This window comes from Sminthopsis crassicaudata, chromosome 2 (assembly GCF_048593235.1).
Source record: "Sminthopsis crassicaudata isolate SCR6 chromosome 2, ASM4859323v1, whole genome shotgun sequence".
NCBI classification, from domain to species: Eukaryota; Metazoa; Chordata; class Mammalia; order Dasyuromorphia; family Dasyuridae; genus Sminthopsis; species Sminthopsis crassicaudata.
The window spans coordinates 170,043,765-170,063,350 of NC_133618.1; the positions used below are offsets into that span (position 1 = coordinate 170,043,765).

At 39.0% G+C, this 19,586-nt stretch overlaps 1 protein-coding gene across 1 annotated transcript in view; it reads left to right on the forward strand.

The window, feature by feature from the left end:
• Positions 1-18,273, forward strand: part of JAG1 (jagged canonical Notch ligand 1) — a 41,772-nt gene extending 23,499 nt beyond the window's left edge. The window contains exons 7-27 of the mRNA XM_074287854.1: positions 2,639-2,769; positions 3,040-3,159; positions 3,861-3,974; positions 5,364-5,477; positions 6,194-6,307; positions 6,722-6,768; positions 7,102-7,275; positions 7,752-7,902; positions 9,679-9,843; positions 10,424-10,537; positions 11,068-11,181; positions 11,290-11,403; positions 11,659-11,775; positions 12,261-12,288; positions 12,447-12,532; positions 13,112-13,225; positions 13,837-13,946; positions 14,037-14,273; positions 14,791-14,922; positions 15,108-15,258; positions 16,218-18,273. Of these exons, the coding sequence (XP_074143955.1) occupies positions 2,639-2,769; positions 3,040-3,159; positions 3,861-3,974; positions 5,364-5,477; positions 6,194-6,307; positions 6,722-6,768; positions 7,102-7,275; positions 7,752-7,902; positions 9,679-9,843; positions 10,424-10,537; positions 11,068-11,181; positions 11,290-11,403; positions 11,659-11,775; positions 12,261-12,288; positions 12,447-12,532; positions 13,112-13,225; positions 13,837-13,946; positions 14,037-14,273; positions 14,791-14,922; positions 15,108-15,258; positions 16,218-16,675 (2,905 nt within the window). The 3' untranslated portion in view covers positions 16,676-18,273. The remainder of the gene's footprint in view (positions 1-2,638; positions 2,770-3,039; positions 3,160-3,860; positions 3,975-5,363; positions 5,478-6,193; positions 6,308-6,721; positions 6,769-7,101; positions 7,276-7,751; positions 7,903-9,678; positions 9,844-10,423; positions 10,538-11,067; positions 11,182-11,289; positions 11,404-11,658; positions 11,776-12,260; positions 12,289-12,446; positions 12,533-13,111; positions 13,226-13,836; positions 13,947-14,036; positions 14,274-14,790; positions 14,923-15,107; positions 15,259-16,217) is intronic.
• Positions 18,274-19,586: the final 1,313 nt, after the last annotated feature.

Here is a 19,586-nt window from a genome sequence, read left to right on the forward strand (position 1 = left end):
GCTCACCTTCTCTAAGTTGTCATTCGAACTTCTCTCTCACATGTGAGGGTTTATTGGTTATGTGTTTACAGTTGTTCCCAAACAGACTTAAAATAACTTCTTTTCCTTGGTACAAGTACTTACTTTCTTTATTGCGAGTCTGCCAATAATATCAAACTTAATTATGAATCATCTTCATAAGCAAAGGAACTTCATTTTCTCATGAGAAACTTAATCATATGTATTATTAAACTGGTATAACTTTGTAGATTCCTGTTTTAAGTTCAGTATTTTTATTTGTTTTCTTTTGAAGTCATCCATAACCTCTCCTGGCCACCTTTGTTGTATTTAAGGGTAGAGCCCTCATTAATTAAAAAATGAAGTCAGGTCCTCAGCTGCCCTTTTTATTGTATATGTTAGCCAAAGTAAGGGTGTAGGGGATTTTAATTCTTTAATATGTAAGAAAGTGGAGACTACAAAATGTTGATGTTTCACAATCAGTTTGCTGCTCTGATTGGTGATTGAGGGAATCATTTATCTTTCTCCCCATCTTTAGTCCCTAGTTCAATTTCTAAGTGATTTTCATCTTAATTTTTATTTTCCTGATTTTTAAACTTTGTATTTCCATTAATTTTGAATTATTGATTCCCAAGACAGTTGTTTTTTTTTTTTTTGGGGGGGGGGAGTGAGAGCATGGTATGGGTTGGAGCTTTTGTTTTGGTTTTAATCAGTAGGAAGTGGTTAGTCTATCAAGATTCTCAGAAGGTTAAATTTATCAGTAGCTGTGTGATTAACTATTAGCTAGATCCCTATAGTTTTCCCATGACAAGGATTTACTGGTCCAAAAGCCTAAATAACTTCTATACAAGAGTTTATTTTCATAACTTAGTGACAGCTTAAACGGTAATTGCTGCTGATTACTTTTTCCCACGTCTCATGAACAAAATATTTTAGTAAAGCCTGTTTCTCTTTTGACTTGGGGTCTTTTTTCCCCCTATCTTCCTTTATAACATTTTTTCTTCTTTTTTTTTTTTTCTCCCTCTCACTCAAAAAATCCTTAGTTTCTTTGATTTTTTTTGGGGAAGACTGGTTAAAGTTTCAAATGCACTGAAACTTAAGGGGGAGAAGAATTTAAGACCTTTCCTCTCCCCTTCTATCCCAAGTGTGGATTTGTGTTTTGCGTTTTTGTTTGGGGATCAAAAAAACCCCACAAAAAACATTTGGCCATCTAGGCCAGATTAAAATTGACAATGCACTTATAGAAAATTGAATTCCATTCCTCAACATTAGATAAACCCACCTGACCTTTTCTGGCAGAGAGAGACATAAGTGTTCCTAGGGACCAACAGTTAACATAAACATTAACTGCCATGCAGCCCTTCTCATAGTGGCTAGAAGCTGGAAGATGAATGGATATCCATCAATTGGAGAATGGTTGGGTAAATTATGGTATATGAAGGTTATGGAATATTATTGTTCTGTAAGAAATGACCAGCAGGAGGAATACAGAGAGGCCCAGAGAGACTTACATCAACTGATGCTGAGTGAAACAAGCAGAACTAGGAGATCATTATACACTTCAACAATGATACTGTACGAGGATGTATGCTGATGGAAGTGGATTTCTTCAACATAGAGAAGAGCTAATCCAATTCCAATTGATTAATGATGGACAGAATCGGCTACATCCAGAAAAGGAACACTGGGAAATGAGTGTAAACTGTTATTTTTACCTTCTGAATCCAATTCTTCCTGTGCAACAAGAAATTCGGTTCTACACACATATATTGTATCTAGAATATACTGTAATATATTTAATATGTATAAGACTGCCTGCCATCTGGGGGAGGGGGGTTGGGGGAGGAAGGGAAAAAATCTGAAAAGAAGTAAGTGCAAGGGATAATGTTGTAAAAAATTACCCATGCATATGTACTGTCAAAAAAAAAGTTATAATTATAAAATAAAATAAAAATAAAATTTAAAAAAAAAAAACATTAACTGCCATGGGTCAGACACTATCTCTTCTACCAAGAATCAGTTCTTCATATTTTTCCCTCTTCCCCAAAAGGCACCACCACATTTTTTATAAAAAGAAGTGGCAGGGGGGAGTTAGGGATAAAGGAAACAGAGGGCAGAAGTAGGATAACTAAGCAGAGCAATTAAGATTTCCCGTGCTGGCTGTAGTATTTGCATTTGTGTGTCAGGTCATGACTTACTGTTTACCCACCAAGTATGGGGACAAAATGCTGCAAATCTCCAATTCATGGAAATTTTTCACATGACCATTGTTGTTGGTAACTTCCCCCTCTTCCCTTCATAGTCCATTCTGACACAGTTCAGAGATTGATTTATCCTGCACACCCACCCTCTCTGTCTCATTTGTGTACGCCTGAGAATATTCTTGTATTGTGTTCCTTAGCACCCCACTGGGCTCTCCCAGAACAGTTATCCTTTTGTAAGTAGCTGGCTTTGGGAGATCTTAGTCAAACTGTTAAAAATGTTTGTTTATAAGGAACCACCAAACAAATCTTGACTATTACCTTTCCCTATGCTCCTTATATCCCTCTCTCTCTCTTTGCTTTGTTTGATAATTAAAGTCTTCTTCACTCATCTGATTTAATTCTAGGACCTAAAAAAAAATACTTTGTTTTATCTTAAGGTGTCAGTATGGATGGCAAGGCCAATACTGTGATAAGTGCATTCCGCATCCAGGATGTGTCCATGGCACTTGCATTGAACCGTGGCAATGCCTCTGTGAAACCAACTGGGGTGGTCAGCTCTGTGACAAAGGTATGCTAATCTTCTAGAGAGCCAAGTGTAAATTGTGAATTTTAATGCATAATATGTATATGGGGTTGACTGAAATAGGAGTCCCAGGTATTGTGACAGGAGGCATTTATTGGAAGTGATTAGATTTGTTGCAAATACCTTGTGTTTTAACTAAGCCATGCTTTGAGGGACTGCCCCCCTGAAAAAAAAAAAGGAAAGTAAAGGTAGAAACATAAAGTTTTCTAAAGTTCTGTCTCTCCTCCCTCCTCCCCCCCCCTCCTTTTTTTGTAGATCTTAATTATTGTGGGACTCATCAGCCTTGTCTGAATGGTGGTACTTGTAGTAACACAGGTCCTGACAAATATCAATGTTCCTGCCCAGAGGGTTATTCTGGAGCAAACTGTGAAATTGGTAAGTTTTCTGAACATCCTTTTCTAAAAAAATTAAATCATCATTGACGTTTTTACTCTTAATGACAAGGTTATATATATATATATATATATATATATATATATATATATATATATATATATATATATACACACACACACACATATATATATATATATATATATTTTTTTTTTTCCTTAATGTAAAAATGACCTGTTAAGTACTAAAGGCATCTGACAAAAATCTAGGTTCTCTCTGATAACTAAAAACTAAAACACTTGAAATCCTTGTAGAAGCTGCAAAGTTTTTTGTTGTTGTTGCTGATAAGTGAGAGGTCATAAAGGTTTTATGAAGATCCTAACTCACAGATGTCTTGGAATGTTGATTGTGTCAGCTAGGCATGAAAGATGACTTCCTATTCCCTTGATAATACAGTATGAATGTATCATAAGCTGCTCAAAGAAAGCAGATGAGGAAATATTTAGGCAGGTAGCCAATGGGTGGATGAAGGGTGTGTGTGTGTGTGTGTGTGTGTGTGTGTGTGTGTGTGTGTGTGTGTGTGTGTGTATGTATGTATGTGTTGGGAGGGGAGGAGGTGAAGGAAGTTAAATATGTTGGTGGTAGACTGGAAGGAAGAAAGGGCATTTTCTTTTGTTTTAGTTTTTTGAGGTATTTCTTATTAGGGACTGCCATATTGAACTATTCTTTTTGATTCTGTTCAGCGGAACATGCTTGTCTTTCTGATCCTTGTCACAATGGAGGAAGCTGTCTGGAAACATTCATGGGTTTTGAATGTCGATGTCTTCCAGGTTGGACTGGGCCAACATGTACCACAAGTAAGTATATGTTTGGGACCCCACCTTTACAGAATGATAAGCATAGCTTGAAATATGAGAGGAAGTAGGGCAGAACGTTAGTTGCTACCTTATTCACCAGGCTGTTTTTGCACTCATGGCAACAGTTTCTGTTATCCTCATTTGTGCTGATGATTGTGTTTGGCTAATAATTCCTGTTAATGTGTTTGGTAACTCCCTGGATTATTCCTTGAAGTGTTAACATTGATTATGTACTTCATTGTAATTATTTCTTGGTGAACCCCTTTATCAAATTATACAATGTCTCACCAAAATCTTCTTGGTTTTTATCTCAACCCTGTGAGGGAGACTTTCCAGACAGAATCCAGCTCATTTTCCTTCTAGCCTTAATGTTATAGTAAGGTGACGGAAATAGATTTATTAGTGGTATTCCACTTAATTGGGGGTGGGAGGCATTGGTAAACTGTTATTTTAGTTTATATAGCCCATTCAAATGTCAGCGTTACCTAAGTGACAAGGAGATAGGATTTAGGATTTTGACCAACTGGAAGAATAACTGTAATGTTGGAAAGGTAATTTTTTCTCTCTTCCTTGGTTTTCTCATCTCTGAATATAATTCTTTTTAGCTTCTCCCAGGGATGTGATAAAAAATTTTAAAAGAAATATAGAATGATTAAAAAAAATAATTTTAAAAATTAACCTAAAATAAGTACTATAATTGCATTTCTGGGGCCCCTTGTTTTATTTATAATTGGGAATGTTAGACTACTTAGACCCAAATAAAAACTAAATACAGAGTAGTTGCTCCTTTATCCTTTTGACATATTATTTACTTTTGTCATATTAATACTCAGAAGGATGCATTGTAATTGACAGGGACTTTAGAGATCAGGTAATATGAGGAAACCAAGGTCTAGAAAAGTGAATTTATTTGTCCAGGGTCGTATAGTTAGCAATGATCAGCTATTAGAGAGCTGGTTCTTCTCATTGGTTCAGTGACCCAAATCAATCCCAATAGACTTTGGACCGAAAAATTCCATCTGCATCCAGAAAAAGAATTAAGGAGACGGATTGTAAATCAACATATGCCATGTTCACTTCTTTTTTCATTTTGTTTTGTTTTTTTCCAATCTCTCCCATGGTTTTTCCTTTTGCTCTGATTTTTCTCTCTCAACATCAATCATAAATCAATGTGTATTAAAAATAAATTTACTAGAAAAAAAATTAAAAATGCAAAAAGAGTTATATAGCTAATAAGAGTAAAGCCATGTCCATTGACTCTAAGCCTTTGCCACTATATCATGCTGCTTATGTATATGAGCTATGGTTATGTTGTCTCTCTTTAGCTCTAGAAGTACACTAAATTTCTTTGCTTTTGCTCTTTCCCACCTCTCACTTTTTGGGGGATAGATATTGATGACTGCTCTCCAAATCACTGTGGTCATGGGGGAACATGCCAGGATCTAGTGAATGGATTTAAGTGTATTTGTCCTCCTCAGTGGACTGGCAAAACATGTCAGATAGGTAAGAAAAAGAAAAGTTTGTAATTTTAATACTTTAAAAATGCTTGCTTAGTGATACAGAACTGTCAAGGGTAATAAAAATTTAATAAAATACTGATAAAACAAAAATGCCCAACTTAAAAAATAACATAATTTGTTATCAATTCCATAGGATGCCTTGTGTGAGCCTGTAAATTGAAAATGGACCAGCTAGCTTTCTTAGGTTCTGTGGGAAAGCGAACTTAAGGATGTTAGCTCCCCCAGACCAAGGAGTTTACAACTGGACTCCAAAATATGGATGATCTCATGAAGAATGAGCTTGTCTGCATTCTTCCTGCCTTATTTAAATTCCAACAACTATACTAGTGCTTTCCAAATGGCTGATGGCCTCTTTTATTCCTTAGTTATTAACTAGTTATTAATTAGTGATGGTTATCAATTATTTTATCTAGCACCTTATAATTTAAAAAGTGAGGGAGGTGGTAGACTAAAATGGAGGCACCAAAGAGACTAAAGTTCAATATGAAACAAAATAATAATCCATTTGGTCAGAATTTTGATATGTTAAAGGAATTATCATATTTTGCGTGAACTAGAAACCTGGGTTTGTGTTTTTGTTTGTTTGTTTGCTTGTTTTGTTTTATTTTTGTTATTTGAGATATTGATATTTTAAAAGGGGAGGATTGTAAGTAAAAAATCCAATTTCTCATACTATAACCTCTTTCTATTCCCTTTCAGATGCGAATGAATGTGAGGCAAAACCTTGTGTAAATGCCAATTCTTGTAGGAACCTGATTGGGAGTTACTATTGTGATTGCATTCCTGGTTGGACTGGTCAGAACTGTGATATAAGTAAGAGACTTCTACTTTCTTAATCTTTTTTTTATTTGGTTTTAAGGATGGGGTTACTAAAAAGAACTGAATTATCAGTATAAGCCTGGCTTAGTAATGGGAAAGCCCAAGTATGATGTTTTCAGAAAGGGAGTAGTCAGTCTGGAATGAAAAAATACACAATTTTATCAAGCTCATTAGTTGGTAACAGGGTCATATTATGATAAGGTAGTTTAAAACAATGATGTGAAGTTTCATTAACTTTGCTGGAGGATTTGGTTAGGGGTTCCCACCCATTATAATAGCTTTATCTAAAGGAAAGCATACAGGAAATCTGACAACTTTATCTGTTCTTACTTTAGAAACCCTATAAACTACACCTAATTTAAATGTAAAATGCCTCTTAATGATCTGATTTATTTTATGTTTTTTTAGATATTAATGACTGTCTTGGCCAATGTCAAAATGATGCTTCCTGTAGGGTACGTAAATTTCAAATCAAAATTCTGATAATAGCTATCCCTACTCTGAATGTTGATGGTTAATAAGCATGCAGAGACCAGAACCTGGGAGTGTTTGATCTGCACAAAATTCTAAAGTTCATATGAACCAGGCTTGTGTTACTCTGGCCTATTGGCAGTCATTTTGAAAGAATGCAAATATAAACTCCTCCTTCTGCAAATGTCGATAAGCTTGGTATTTAAAGAAAAATTTCAGGGACTTTGCTGAGTTTAGAGCAATAGTGAATTTATGCAGTGGGTTGGCACAATGAAAATGTGTTAGATTTGATTTGTTTTATTCTTTGTGTCTCCCAGGATTTGGTTAATGGTTATCGCTGTATCTGTCCACCTGGCTATGCAGGAGATCACTGTGAGAAAGACATAAATGAATGTGCAAGCAACCCTTGTTTGAATGGGGGTCACTGTCAGAATGAAATCAATAGATTCCAATGTCTGTGTCCCACTGGTTTCTCGGGAAACCTCTGTCAGGTGAGCATTGGTGAAATGCAACCCCAGATAACTTGGGTTCCTACCAGCAAAGGCTTTTCTTCCTTCTTTTCACTCTTGGGACTTTTTACATCAAATACCTCAGTCTCACTGAACCATATAAAGTCCTACTTGAGGTTGTCCGTCCTACATATGCGGGTAGAAAAATTTAGTGGCTGTTGGAAGAGCCTTTTAATTTAAAGGCTGACAATGTCTGTGTATCTAAGCAGTTGAGTGTTCACTGTGGCCCACTGGGGCCTTTTTATACCCTTCCCTTGTCTACAAAAAACCCATTGCAAGTATAATTGGACATATTATGCACCATGTACAATTAATAGATAGATAAAAAGGTCAGATTCCACCATGTCAGCTGCCCAGAGCAGAGCAAGGAGTAATAATGAAATCCTTTATTTTACTCGAACTTAAAAAAAAAAATACCCTCCTTTTCTTCTCTCCTCCCTTCCCCTCCTCCGCCCCAGTTGGACATCGATTATTGTGAGCCCAACCCATGCCAGAATGGAGCTCAGTGCTACAATCGTGCCAGTGACTATTTCTGCAAGTGCCCTGAAGATTATGAGGGAAAAAACTGCTCACACCTGAAAGATCACTGTCGTACTACGCCATGTGAAGGTACCCACCCTAAAACTTGGCTCTTCCCTCAGTCCTTTCTTCCCTGGAATCCCTTAGAGATATCAGGAGGTATAGTTTGTGTGTGTCTGTGTATCCCCTTTGGGGTATAATTTTATCCTAAGACATCTTAGGGAAACCTGTTTATAAAAGAATAGGTTTTTTATTGCCTGATATTTTCCCCCCTTTTTTGGTAGGGGATTCCAGACTTGTTGCATTTGTAGAGAACACCCTCCTAGAGGGAGCTGTTATTTCTAGTCTTAAAAATTTGTGGGGACAGTGAGAGATCATGGAATTTGCCCCTAGCCATACCAGTCAGAGGCAGGGCTTTGTGTCTTCAAGGCTAGCCCCTTTATTTCTTACACAGTGCAAATAGTTACCCTTCGCAACCGAAAGAATGTGCAATGCATTGTGTTACCTGAGATGCTTGCATGTCTAATTAATATACAGTAGAGACAGTGTGCCATGTTGTAAAGAATGCTGGATAGGTCGGGAGGCTAGACATCTAGATTTGAATTATGTCGCTGGGTCTTGTTATGGAGCTATGAGAAAATCATTTAAGGTCTTGAAGCCTTTACCTTACCTATAAAATGGTAATAATAGTACCTTAGAACCTACACAACAGAGTGGTTGTGAAGATCAAATGTGATTTTTATATACATATATATGTATGTAGGAGAATGTATATGTATGTATATATGTATATAAATTTCATATATATATATGTATGTATGTATGTATGTATATATGCCCCTTTCCCCTACATAGTTACCTACAAAAGCACATTTTGTTCACTTTTAGATCTGTAGACATCCTCTGATGCAACTTGCTCATCTAAAACAACTTGCCCAAGGCTACAATAGTCAGGGTCAGAAGTTCTTAAACTTTAAGTCAAAAGAAACTAGTATTTTTGTCAGCCAAAGAAGTTTTTATCTCCATTTCTCCCCCCAAAAAGTTAGTCTTAATAGAATCTTGAGAATTATCTTAATTTATAAGGAAAAAGTGGTAGAGAATCTTTTTTTTTGTATTACAGTGAGTGAGGGAAGCACTGGGTGTTTGAGTTAAAATATCTTTTAATAGTTTTGAATGATAATAACAATAAGCACTAGCATTTATATCTCACCTAAAGGCTTGCACAGTGCTTTATATACATTGTCTTCTTTGATCTTTGATCCTCCAAGATCTCCCATTACATCCATCTCCAGTCATCTTGAACTGTCTTCCACTGGACCCAGATAGCTCTGGAGGGGAAAGTGGGGCAGGTGACTTTGCACAGCCCTCCCTCACTAAAATCAAACTTACTTGCATGTCATGGTTCCCTTTGGAGAAGGAAGGACAATAACAATAACCAACATGTCAAGTATGATCCTCATTTGATAGATAAAATTGAGGGGAACTCAGTGCTACCCAGCTGTTAACATCTGAGGTAGCATTTGAATTCTAGTCCCAAGTCCAGCAGTCTCTCCACCATAGTACTTTCATGCTTTGTCATATTTGGAGGTAAAGTTGCCAATAAGTATATAAGTAATTTTGAATACCAGGTTTGGCAGTGGAACATCAGATACATCATTAGGCTTAGAGTCACAGAAGACCCAAGTTTTTTTGCCAATTCAGACACATACCAGACTCATCATCTCTGGGTCTATTGATAGCATGATCCCACTAGCTGAAAGGTGCAAAATCTATGAGGAAGAATAGCTTTGGTTTGGGTGCTTAGTTGTTGTAACTATGTTTTGTTAGTGAGAATGCCCTGACTCTGAGTCTGTGTATCCCATTTAGTGATTGACAGCTGTACTGTTGCGATGGCTTCCAATGACACACCAGAAGGGGTGCGATACATTTCTTCAAACGTTTGTGGGCCCCATGGAAAGTGCAGGAGCCAATCGGGAGGCAAATTCACCTGTGAATGCAACAAAGGCTTCACTGGGACATACTGCCATGAAAGTAAGACCCCAAAGGATTATGAATTGTATATGTAGGTTATGTGAACAGAACTGCTGAGTTTCCTAGGAAGTTTGATTTTTGAATTTTCTTAGGGAGCTAGACCACTCTTTTAACTCCAGGGAGAGCAGTAAGTCATTGAGATGGTAGAAGACAGCACTAGGATTTGATGTATTATTACACTGGCTTCTAAATATAGTTTAACATGTTTTTGAATCCTACTTGTTTTCTAGCTTATTAACCTGTTGGAATGAGAAAACTTTGATTTTTATCTCATTTTAAAATTTAGTCCCCACTATACATTTTTAGAAAACTTATTTATTTTTTTTTACAAAGGGATATAATGTAGCTTATCAAGCTCCTTTTATGATCTATTTCCTTCTATTTCTATAAAGAATTGGTCCTGGAAAGTGTTTTGTATTTTGATTCATTTGGGTAAGAATCCCCAAAGTTTGATGTGCTGGGATAGTTTCTGAGGGAGGTAGCTCCAGGTTTCCTCTATAGTAATGGTAGAACAGAAAGTGAACTTGACCCAGTGTACTTCTGCTTCTCTGAAGTCTTGCTTTATTTACCTCTTCTGCAGATATTAATGATTGTGAAAGCAACCCCTGTAAAAATGGTGGGACTTGTATTGACGGGGTCAACTCATACAAATGTATCTGTGGTGACGGCTGGGAGGGGACATACTGTGAAACCAGTAAGTAAGCTGTCCTCCTTGGGGAGAGTACATGAGGGAAGGGGAAGTCAGTTTGGACTGAGGCAGCCTCCACCATGTTAATGGAGAATTCTAAAACAGTTGAGGTGGCTGTTTCTGTACTGAAACATGATTGTTTACATTCATTTATGCTGACAACAGCAGGAGAAGAGACATTCTGCTGCATGTTGTAGGACTGCAGACTGTGTAATTAGTATAATAAATAGCCCCACTTCCAAAGAAGCAAACATTTTTCCATCATTTTTTCCCTTAAATTTGACACTGCAGAGAAATGTTTACAGATTAGTTGGACTGTCTTGTTGCATTAAAGGTAAAGATGATAAGGGAATACTATTCAGAGCTATATATAGTCATGGCTAACTAGTAGTTAAGACTTAGGGAAGTTAATCCACATTGTAGACTTTGAGCGAGTCTGTTGAGTTCTAATGTGCATCTAGATAAGGCCATATTGGTTAAATCTTATTGTCTAGAAGAAAACATCTTTCAGTTTGATCTCTTCTCTTTAATTGTAGATATTAATGACTGCAGTAAAAATCCTTGCCATAATGGAGGTACATGCCGAGACTTGGTCAATGACTTTTACTGTGAATGCAAAAATGGTTGGAAAGGAAAGACTTGCCATTCCCGTAAGTTGAAGCTTATCCCCAAACAAGTTGAACCTCCTATAGTATTTGATATTGCTAAACCCTATGAAGGCGGCCATGGGGGAGGTCTCATTCTGAACTCTTCTCCAGGTGACAGCCAGTGTGATGAAGCAACCTGTAATAATGGTGGGACCTGCTATGATGAAGTGGATTCTTTCAAGTGCATGTGTCCTGCAGGCTGGGAAGGGGCCACATGTAATATAGGTAACTTTCTACCAAAGGGCAAGTGGTCTTACAAGGAGAAAAGGGAGTGTGGGCGAGAAAGCGGGTGGGTGAGAGCAAGCAGGTGTGTGAGAGTGTGTAAGTGTGTGTGTGTGTGTGTGTGTGTGTGTGTGTGTGTGTGTGTGTGTGAGAGAGAGAGAGAGAGTGAGAAAGCACATGAGCACAAGTGTCTGTATTCATTCCTCATTTGGACCTACTTTAAAGCACAGTGATATTTTTTTCTTTTTTTTCTTACAGCTAGAAATAGTAGCTGTTTGCCTAGCCCTTGCCATAATGGTGGTACCTGTGTGGTCAATGGAGACTCGTTTACTTGTGTTTGCAAAGAAGGTTGGGAAGGACCCATTTGTACTCAGAGTGAGTCTTTTCCCTTGAACTCTCCTAAGTGTTGCCTGATGAGAACACTGGCTCATCCTGTTGCCTTCTGAGAGTCTAAATTGAAACCAGAAGGGAGAGCTATTTGAAGTCTGCTTTAGTATCACCTGAATCTCTGTTTTAATGACCTTGTATGATAGAGTCTTGACCTGGGCATGAGAAAGTTACAAATGAGATAAGTGGAGACAGATGTAAGTCCCCCTTTTCCCGCATTCTTTGTATACCAGTCTGCTTCCATTCACTTTTTCCCGGTCTTTCTTTACAAGATTTTTTTCCTGTGTCCAAGTGTCCCACGGTAAATTCAACAAAATGTTGAAGTGGAGACCTGGATTTAATTTAGGAGAAGATTGAAGCATATTTTGTTAATGTTAACTAAGTACAACGTGTCACTTGGGCATAACAGAAATAAATCTCTGTTCTTTCCCAGTGATAGTTTTATCATTGACTTTTGTATTTTTTTTTCCCAGATACTAATGACTGCAGTCCTCATCCTTGGTAAGTATATGAAATGACAGTCTTCTTTCCCCCCCCAAAAAAAATTGTGTATATTTATTACATCACCCTGTATACTGTGTATGAGCAGATAATCTTGTGATGACCAGATACAATTATTGGTTTGGAATTTGAAATTGAGATATCTGTTTTCTTCTTAGTTATAACAGTGGAACTTGTGTGGATGGGGACAACTGGTACCGATGTGAATGTGCTCCAGGGTTTGCTGGGCCAGACTGCAGAATAAGTAAGTTCCAATTCCTGGTGACTTTGCACATCCATCTATGTCCTTCTCCTTTGTTCTTTATTTTCCTCTCTTCCCTCAGTGAAGAATTTCCTTTCCATACTTCAAGAAAACTCAAGGCCACATTTCCTTTCTAATTAATATTGACATATAAAATCATGTATATGATGATCTGCCTCCAGCTGGGACTAACATGCCCTTCCAACCTGATTGGCTTCCCAGTTAACATTAGTTTCATGTGCAGCTTGGTATTCAAGGGGAGAGAAGGCCAGTTAAACTATTTTGGTCAATCTATATTGAGACCGTGGGGCGATATGTATACTCCTCTCCAACATTAACTTATAGCTAAAAAGGCATTGACTTATTAGACAATGAAAATGGAATTTTGGCTCCTAGCATTAAGAACTTTGGAATGGCTTTACATAAAGATGAATTTTAATTGTTTTAAGCCTCGGTGAGCTGTGTAGCCAGAAAGCCCTAGCAGTCCTCTTCCCCTCTCCCTCCCCAATGTAAGCCATTGCTTATAAGCAGCGTTATAATGTTTGAGACTGAATTTATACTTCCCACCCCAAATTCTCTTAGATATCAATGAATGCCAGTCTTCACCTTGTGCTTTTGGAGCTACATGCGTAGATGAAATCAATGGCTATCGATGCATCTGCCCACCTGGTCACAGTGGTCCTAAATGCCAAGAAGGTATGTCCATTTATCACACTTCAGCTTATGTTTATGGCGAAAGCACTAAGTTTGCATGTAGAGAGTAGAGTGCTAGCAATCAATAAACATTTAAGTGCCTCCTATGTACTAAGCATTATAGATACAGAGACAAAAATAAAAACAGTATTTGCCCTGAAAGGAGCTTGCATCCTATAATGAATGACATTGGGTGCACATTTTAATAAATAGAAAATAAAGAAAGAATATTTGAAGGCTAAGGGGCAAGCCCTAGCGACAAAGATGAGAAGGGAGTGCATTCTTCTGTGCAGTGTCACGGAAATGGGAGAATGAATATTGAGCATGAGGAATAGCTAAAAGATAAAAGTTTGTGAGGGAGAATAATATAGAGCTGCAAACGTTAGTCGGACTCATGTTCTTTAAATACAAAATTAAAGAGATTAGTGTCTGATTCCAGAGTGACAGTCACCCAGATTCTATTGCAACCATTTCCCAATTAGTTTGCTTTCAGCTGTGAGAGAGAGAGGACTGCTTAGGGAGACTAAAGGAGGACAATTGGCTTGCTAAAAATACACCAACTGCTTACAATTATAGAACTGTAATTTACTCCTAACACTTTCCCACCTTTTTAGTTACAGGAAGACCTTGTATTACCACAGGGAGAGTGATGCCAGATGGGGCCAAATGGGATGCTGATTGTAATGCTTGTCAATGTTTAAATGGAAAGGTTGCCTGCTCAAAGGTAGGAGGAGGAACTGCAATTTGTTTGCATTTTCGGCATCCTCATGGGGAGGGCATGTTTTGTAAGCATTCTATTCTTCTGCTTCCCTAGGTCTGGTGTGGCCCCAGACCTTGCCTAATACACAGCAAGGCTCACAACGAATGCCCCGCTGGGCAAAGCTGTGTCCCCATCCAGGATGACCAGTGCTTTGTGCGACCCTGCACTGGAGTGGGCGAATGCCGGTCTTCAAATCCTCAGCCAGTGAAAACAAAATGCACCTCTGACTCCTATTACCAGGACAATTGTGCCAACATCACATTCACTTTTAACAAAGAGATGATGTCACCAGTAAGTACTTAGATTTTTTTTTTTTTTTTAGTCCATGAAAATTGTTCCTTTGTTTTTTCCAGATTGGGCTTCCTGTCTTGCCCAAGCTGGAAGTGTAATGATCCACTGTTGATTGGCCCAGAAACTTTGGCCTGTCCTATTTCCTAACTGGACTGATTCTGCTCCACTTTAGGCAAGCTGATAGTGTGTTTTCCTCCCCATCCACAATTCCCAGCGATTCATCATTCTGGCATCAGACTTGCTGCTGATATCGGATCAGCTTAAGCCCTACTCTAGCTCAGAATCCCTGAGCTCAAGCCTTCCAAAAATCTTCTGGGGCCTTCCTTATGGCAGAGATTGCAGGCATGCATTCACTGTTAAACTTAACTTATACAAATTTAAGTAGTGGTCTGACATATAACTTCTATTCTTGTGTCAAAACAAGACTGGAGAATGAAAACTTGGTTTTAAGGATAATTTAGCCATCTTTCTGGTCATGAGTCCTAAGATGTTTCCTTTTTGTTTTGAATTATTTTAGGGTCTTACCACGGAACATATTTGCAGCGAACTGAGAAATCTGAATATTTTGAAAAATGTTTCAGCTGAATATTCTATCTACATAGCCTGTGAGCCCTCACCATCTGCAAACAACGAAATCCATGTTGCCATTGTAAGTATTGGGCAGGACTGATTAACCCTAATAATTTAATTATTTGGAACTCTGATCTAATTTGAAAAATAATTCAATCATATTAGGTGCTTGAATTAAAAAAAAATTGCTGCATATAATACGCCGGTTATGATGATTTCATTATTCCCATAATACCTGGGTCTGACCTTTTGTTTTTTTTCCAGTCTGCTGAAGACACTCGAGAGGATGGGAACCCTATCAAAGAAATAACGGACAAAATCATAGATCTTGTTAGTAAGCGAGACGGAAACAGTACTCTTATTGCTGCAGTTGCAGAAGTTCGGGTCCAAAGGCGACCCATGAAAAGCAAAACAGGTGGGTGTGAATAAAATGTGTTTTACCACGGGCCTGAGAGCAGTCCCCTATATCTAGGGATCAGAGAGAGACCTGGGAGAGTCCTTAGAAACCAGCTAGCCCATATTGGCCTCTCTGTTGTTGCTCGCGATGTCCAGTCCACAATTGCCCAGCTACTTCGTGCTGGGGCTGCTTCGGTGATGGCCGGACCTCGCGGTGTCGCTGCCTGCTGCCGTGAGCTCTCTGTGCTTTGGTTTTACTCTTACAGGGCATCGTTCTCCTTCAGGCAGACTGAGAGGAGACCCGGAAGATGCTGGCAGAGTTTTTGTGTTCTAGATAGAAAATCAGAGTGAGCACTTTTATACACCTGGTCCCCCGCGCCTCTTCCCGGAGAGGGGCAACGTGGCCACTGCCGTGCGGAGCTTCCCTCGCCGCTAGGCCCCATCCACATAAGCATCTCTGCAGGGTGCACATGACATTGTGCTTGTATGTTTGGTTTTCAAATATTAATACCTCAGCACACTCAGTCTGAGCCGGGAGTTGCCCCCGAGGGCTGCGGCCGTGTGTCCCACACCCGTCACACTGGGGGAGGGCTTTTTGTTGGAGATGGAAGGGCTTCCATGGCTCTCTTGGTCTGGTTTTAGAATCCCTTCTGCCTTCCCAGGTCTTAACTAACCATGCTTAAAGGGCCCAAACTCGGAGAGTCAGACTGCAGACCGCTGACGGAGAGCGGGGGGGGGGGGGGGGGGGGGGGGGGGGGCCGCTGCCCCTCGTGGCCCTCCGGGAACAGAAACTGCAGCCTCCAAGGCTCTCGACCCGGCACCTGTCCAACAAGCGGTGGCTTGGTTTAGTTTGCAATCGTGACCAAGACAAGGGGCCCTTCCTATGGCTTTCATTTCCGGACTGTGGGTAGGAAAACGAAGGAAGCGCCCTTTAACTCTCCCGTTAGGAGACTAATTGGCTTCGCGCCTGTCTTTCAGATTTCCTGGTTCCGTTACTGAGCTCCGTCCTAACCGTGGCTTGGATCTGTTGCCTGGTAACGGCTTTTTACTGGTGCTTCCGGAGACGCCGAAAGCCGAGCAGCCACACGCACACGGCCGCGGACGACAACACCACCAACAACGTGCGCGAGCAGCTGAACCAGATCAAAAACCCCATCGAGAAGCACGGGGCCAACACGGTCCCCATCAAGGATTACGAGAACAAAAACTCCAAAATTGCCAAAATAAGGACACACAACTCCGAGGTGGAGGAGGACGACATGGACAAGCACCAGCAGAAGGCCCGCTTCGCCAAGCAGCCGGCGTACACGCTAGTAGACAGAGACGAAAAACCGGCCAACAGCACCCCCACAAAGCACCCAAACTGGACAAACAAACAGGACAACAGAGACTTAGAAAGTGCCCAGAGCCTCAATCGGATGGAGTACATCGTATAGCAGCCGGTGGGGCCGCGCAGGGGCTGCCTTTAAATATCCTTAAGGGCACTCTTGAGTCTGTAGGTCTTTAAACTGTTGTGTAATATTTGAGTCTAAGGCTGTTATTTACTTAGAATCCCTGTGTTAATTTAAGTTTTGACAAGCTGGCTTACACTGGCAATGATAGTTGCTGTGGTTGGCTGGAATACCAAATGTGGCTGCATTTCACATCTATGCAAAACTAGTCCAAAAGGCCCGAATGTAAATCCCGCTGCAGCTGATCCATCGGAAAGGTTTCCTCAGATATCCCATAGCCTCGTGAACTGTCCTGTAGCTTCCACTTTTTGCCAGGTGTCCCGACTTTATTGCGGTCTTAGACGAATACATTTTATTTATATTTATTGAATTTTTTTGAGTTTTTTTGTATATTGGTTTTATGGTGACGTACAACTAGTTCTGTATTTGAAAGTGCCTTTGCAGCTCAGAACCACAGCAACTATCACAAATGTTTATTATTTATTTTTTTTATTGTATTTTTGTTGGGGGAGGGGGGAAATCAATGTCAGCAGTTGCTGGTAAAATGAAGAATTTAAAGAGGAAAATGTGTCAAAAGTAGAAGTTTGTATAGTTATGTAAATAATTCTTTTTTATTAATCACTGTGTATATTTGATCTATTAACTTAATAATCAAGAGCCTTAATATCATTCCTTTTTATTTATATGTATGTGTTTAGAGTTTGAAGGTTTTTGATAGCTTTGTAAGTATAATGGCTTTATTTTTTTTTGAGCTTATTTACTTGTTACATGTTGCCTATAAGCCAAAATTAAGGTGTTCTAAAAATAGTTTATTTTAAACAATAGGATGGGCTCTCATGCTCTGATGCTGGGTTTGGTTTTTTGTTTTTGTTTTTTGTTTTTTGTTTTTTTTTTTTGTTTTTTTTTTTGTACAATGTCAAATGTTTGAAACACCTATAGTATCACTTTAAGACTCTTGTAAGTACTGACTGAGGCAGTTTAGAGAATTAGACTAGAACAGTTTGTGTTTCATTGTGTTTTGTTTGCTGCTTTAGACTTGAAAAGAAAAGAGGCAGATAATCTGCTCCAAAGCAGTTCAAGGGAACAAACTGAGAGCTATGATGTCCCATAGCTGAAATGTGAGTGGATGCATATAACAAAAGAAAAAAAAAATCAAATTTAGCATGAAGTTGGAAGCACAGCAATCTTATTTTGTAAATTCTGATTTTTTTTCACCATGAATATGTAATATTGAACCACTTGTAGATTTGATTTTTTTTTTGTAATCTACTGCATTTAGGGAGTATTCGAATAAGCTAGTTGAATACTTGAACAGTAGAATGTCCAGTAAGATCACTGTTTAGATTTGCCATAGATTACACTGCCCGCCTTAACAAGTGAGGAGATCAAAGTGCTATTACAACATGTAAGATCGAAAAGGCTTATAAACAGAGTAATCTCATTGGTTAACCACTGAGATCATGAAGATACCTTGTATTGTGCTATGAGTGTTATATGAACATGAAAATGCATCTTTGATGTGTTGTTCCTGGCAATAAATTTTGAAAAAGTAATATTTATTAAATTTTTTGTATGAAAACCTGGAACAGTGTGGAGTTTGAACTTCCTGATGCTCAATATCCAATCTTCTGTGGGTCTTGGCCATCCCCTGTAGAATCTCCTCTGGTCACTTGTTTGAAGTAACCTGGCATCCATGGCAGAAAAAGGAAGTAAGTGCTCCATTGCAAGAAATTTGTTTCCTCCCCTGGAGGAAGACTGTTGACCACACATTTTAAGCTCATTTGTTTTGGAAATGGAATTTGAGGACAACATTTTAGGATGGACTTTTAAAAAAACCCATTTCTGATCCTCTCTCCTCTTTGTTCTCAAGACAGATGGGTCTATAAATTTTAGAGTTAAAAAGAAACTTTGAGGTTGGGTCTATAAATTTTAGAGTTAAAAAGAAACTTTGAGGTCACCTAGGTTAATCATTTCATTTTACAAATGAGGAAACTTGGCCCAGAAGTTTAAAGTTTGAATTCAAACTGAGGTCCTTCATCCCCAAATCTTAACACTGATACCCCAACAAAACCAAAACGGATTAATCTGGCAACAAATGTAAATGAATAATTCTAGAATAATCTCTACTGGTTTATTTCCCTAAACCATCCTAGTGAATTAGTTTGGCTTTTTAAGACATGTTCACTCCAGCAAAAAAAAAAAAAAAAAAAAAAAAAAAGTTTTAAAGCAATCGGGATTGGTGAAGTTGCTGGGGTGGGGTAGGGGGAAATTTTAATTCATTTCTAGTTACTTGGATTAATATTAATGCTATTTTATTATAGACCACACCTTAGTAAATGTTTCCAATTTGATGGACTTAAGCCTCTAGGGATATTTCCTCACCACAGAGGAAATAGTTGTTACAAGCTTCTGTAATACCCAGCCAATCTACTTGCCTTGGCTCAAGAAGTGAATAGGCCCTTCTTGTGGCATCTTTGCAAAGCCGGCATTCGATGAGCTTGGGGTTGTGGTAAATTGGCTTCTGGCCCACGATGTGGCCCAGAGGTCACAGTGGTTTCCACTTGCTAGGAGAAAGCTGCCCAGAATGGATTAAACGGCTCCTTCCCTGGGCCAGAAGCCAAATGACTTGCCAGAAGGAAACTGCCCCTATCCTCAGAATGAGGGGAAAATCTGTGGCTGCCTCCCCCAATCTGTGGTCAGAGACAGGAGCAAAAGGAGGTGAACTGAGATGTGTCAGGTCTGTAGACGATTTCTGAAACTCTTCCCAATGGTAGTTCTCAACAAAGGTAAGTCACTTTTTCCTTATGCCCAAAGATTCATTAGCTATGAAGATAGGAAAACATGAAACATGACTTTCTGGGCTTCCCTCTTTGCTGTTGGCCTTTTGCTTGTGTTG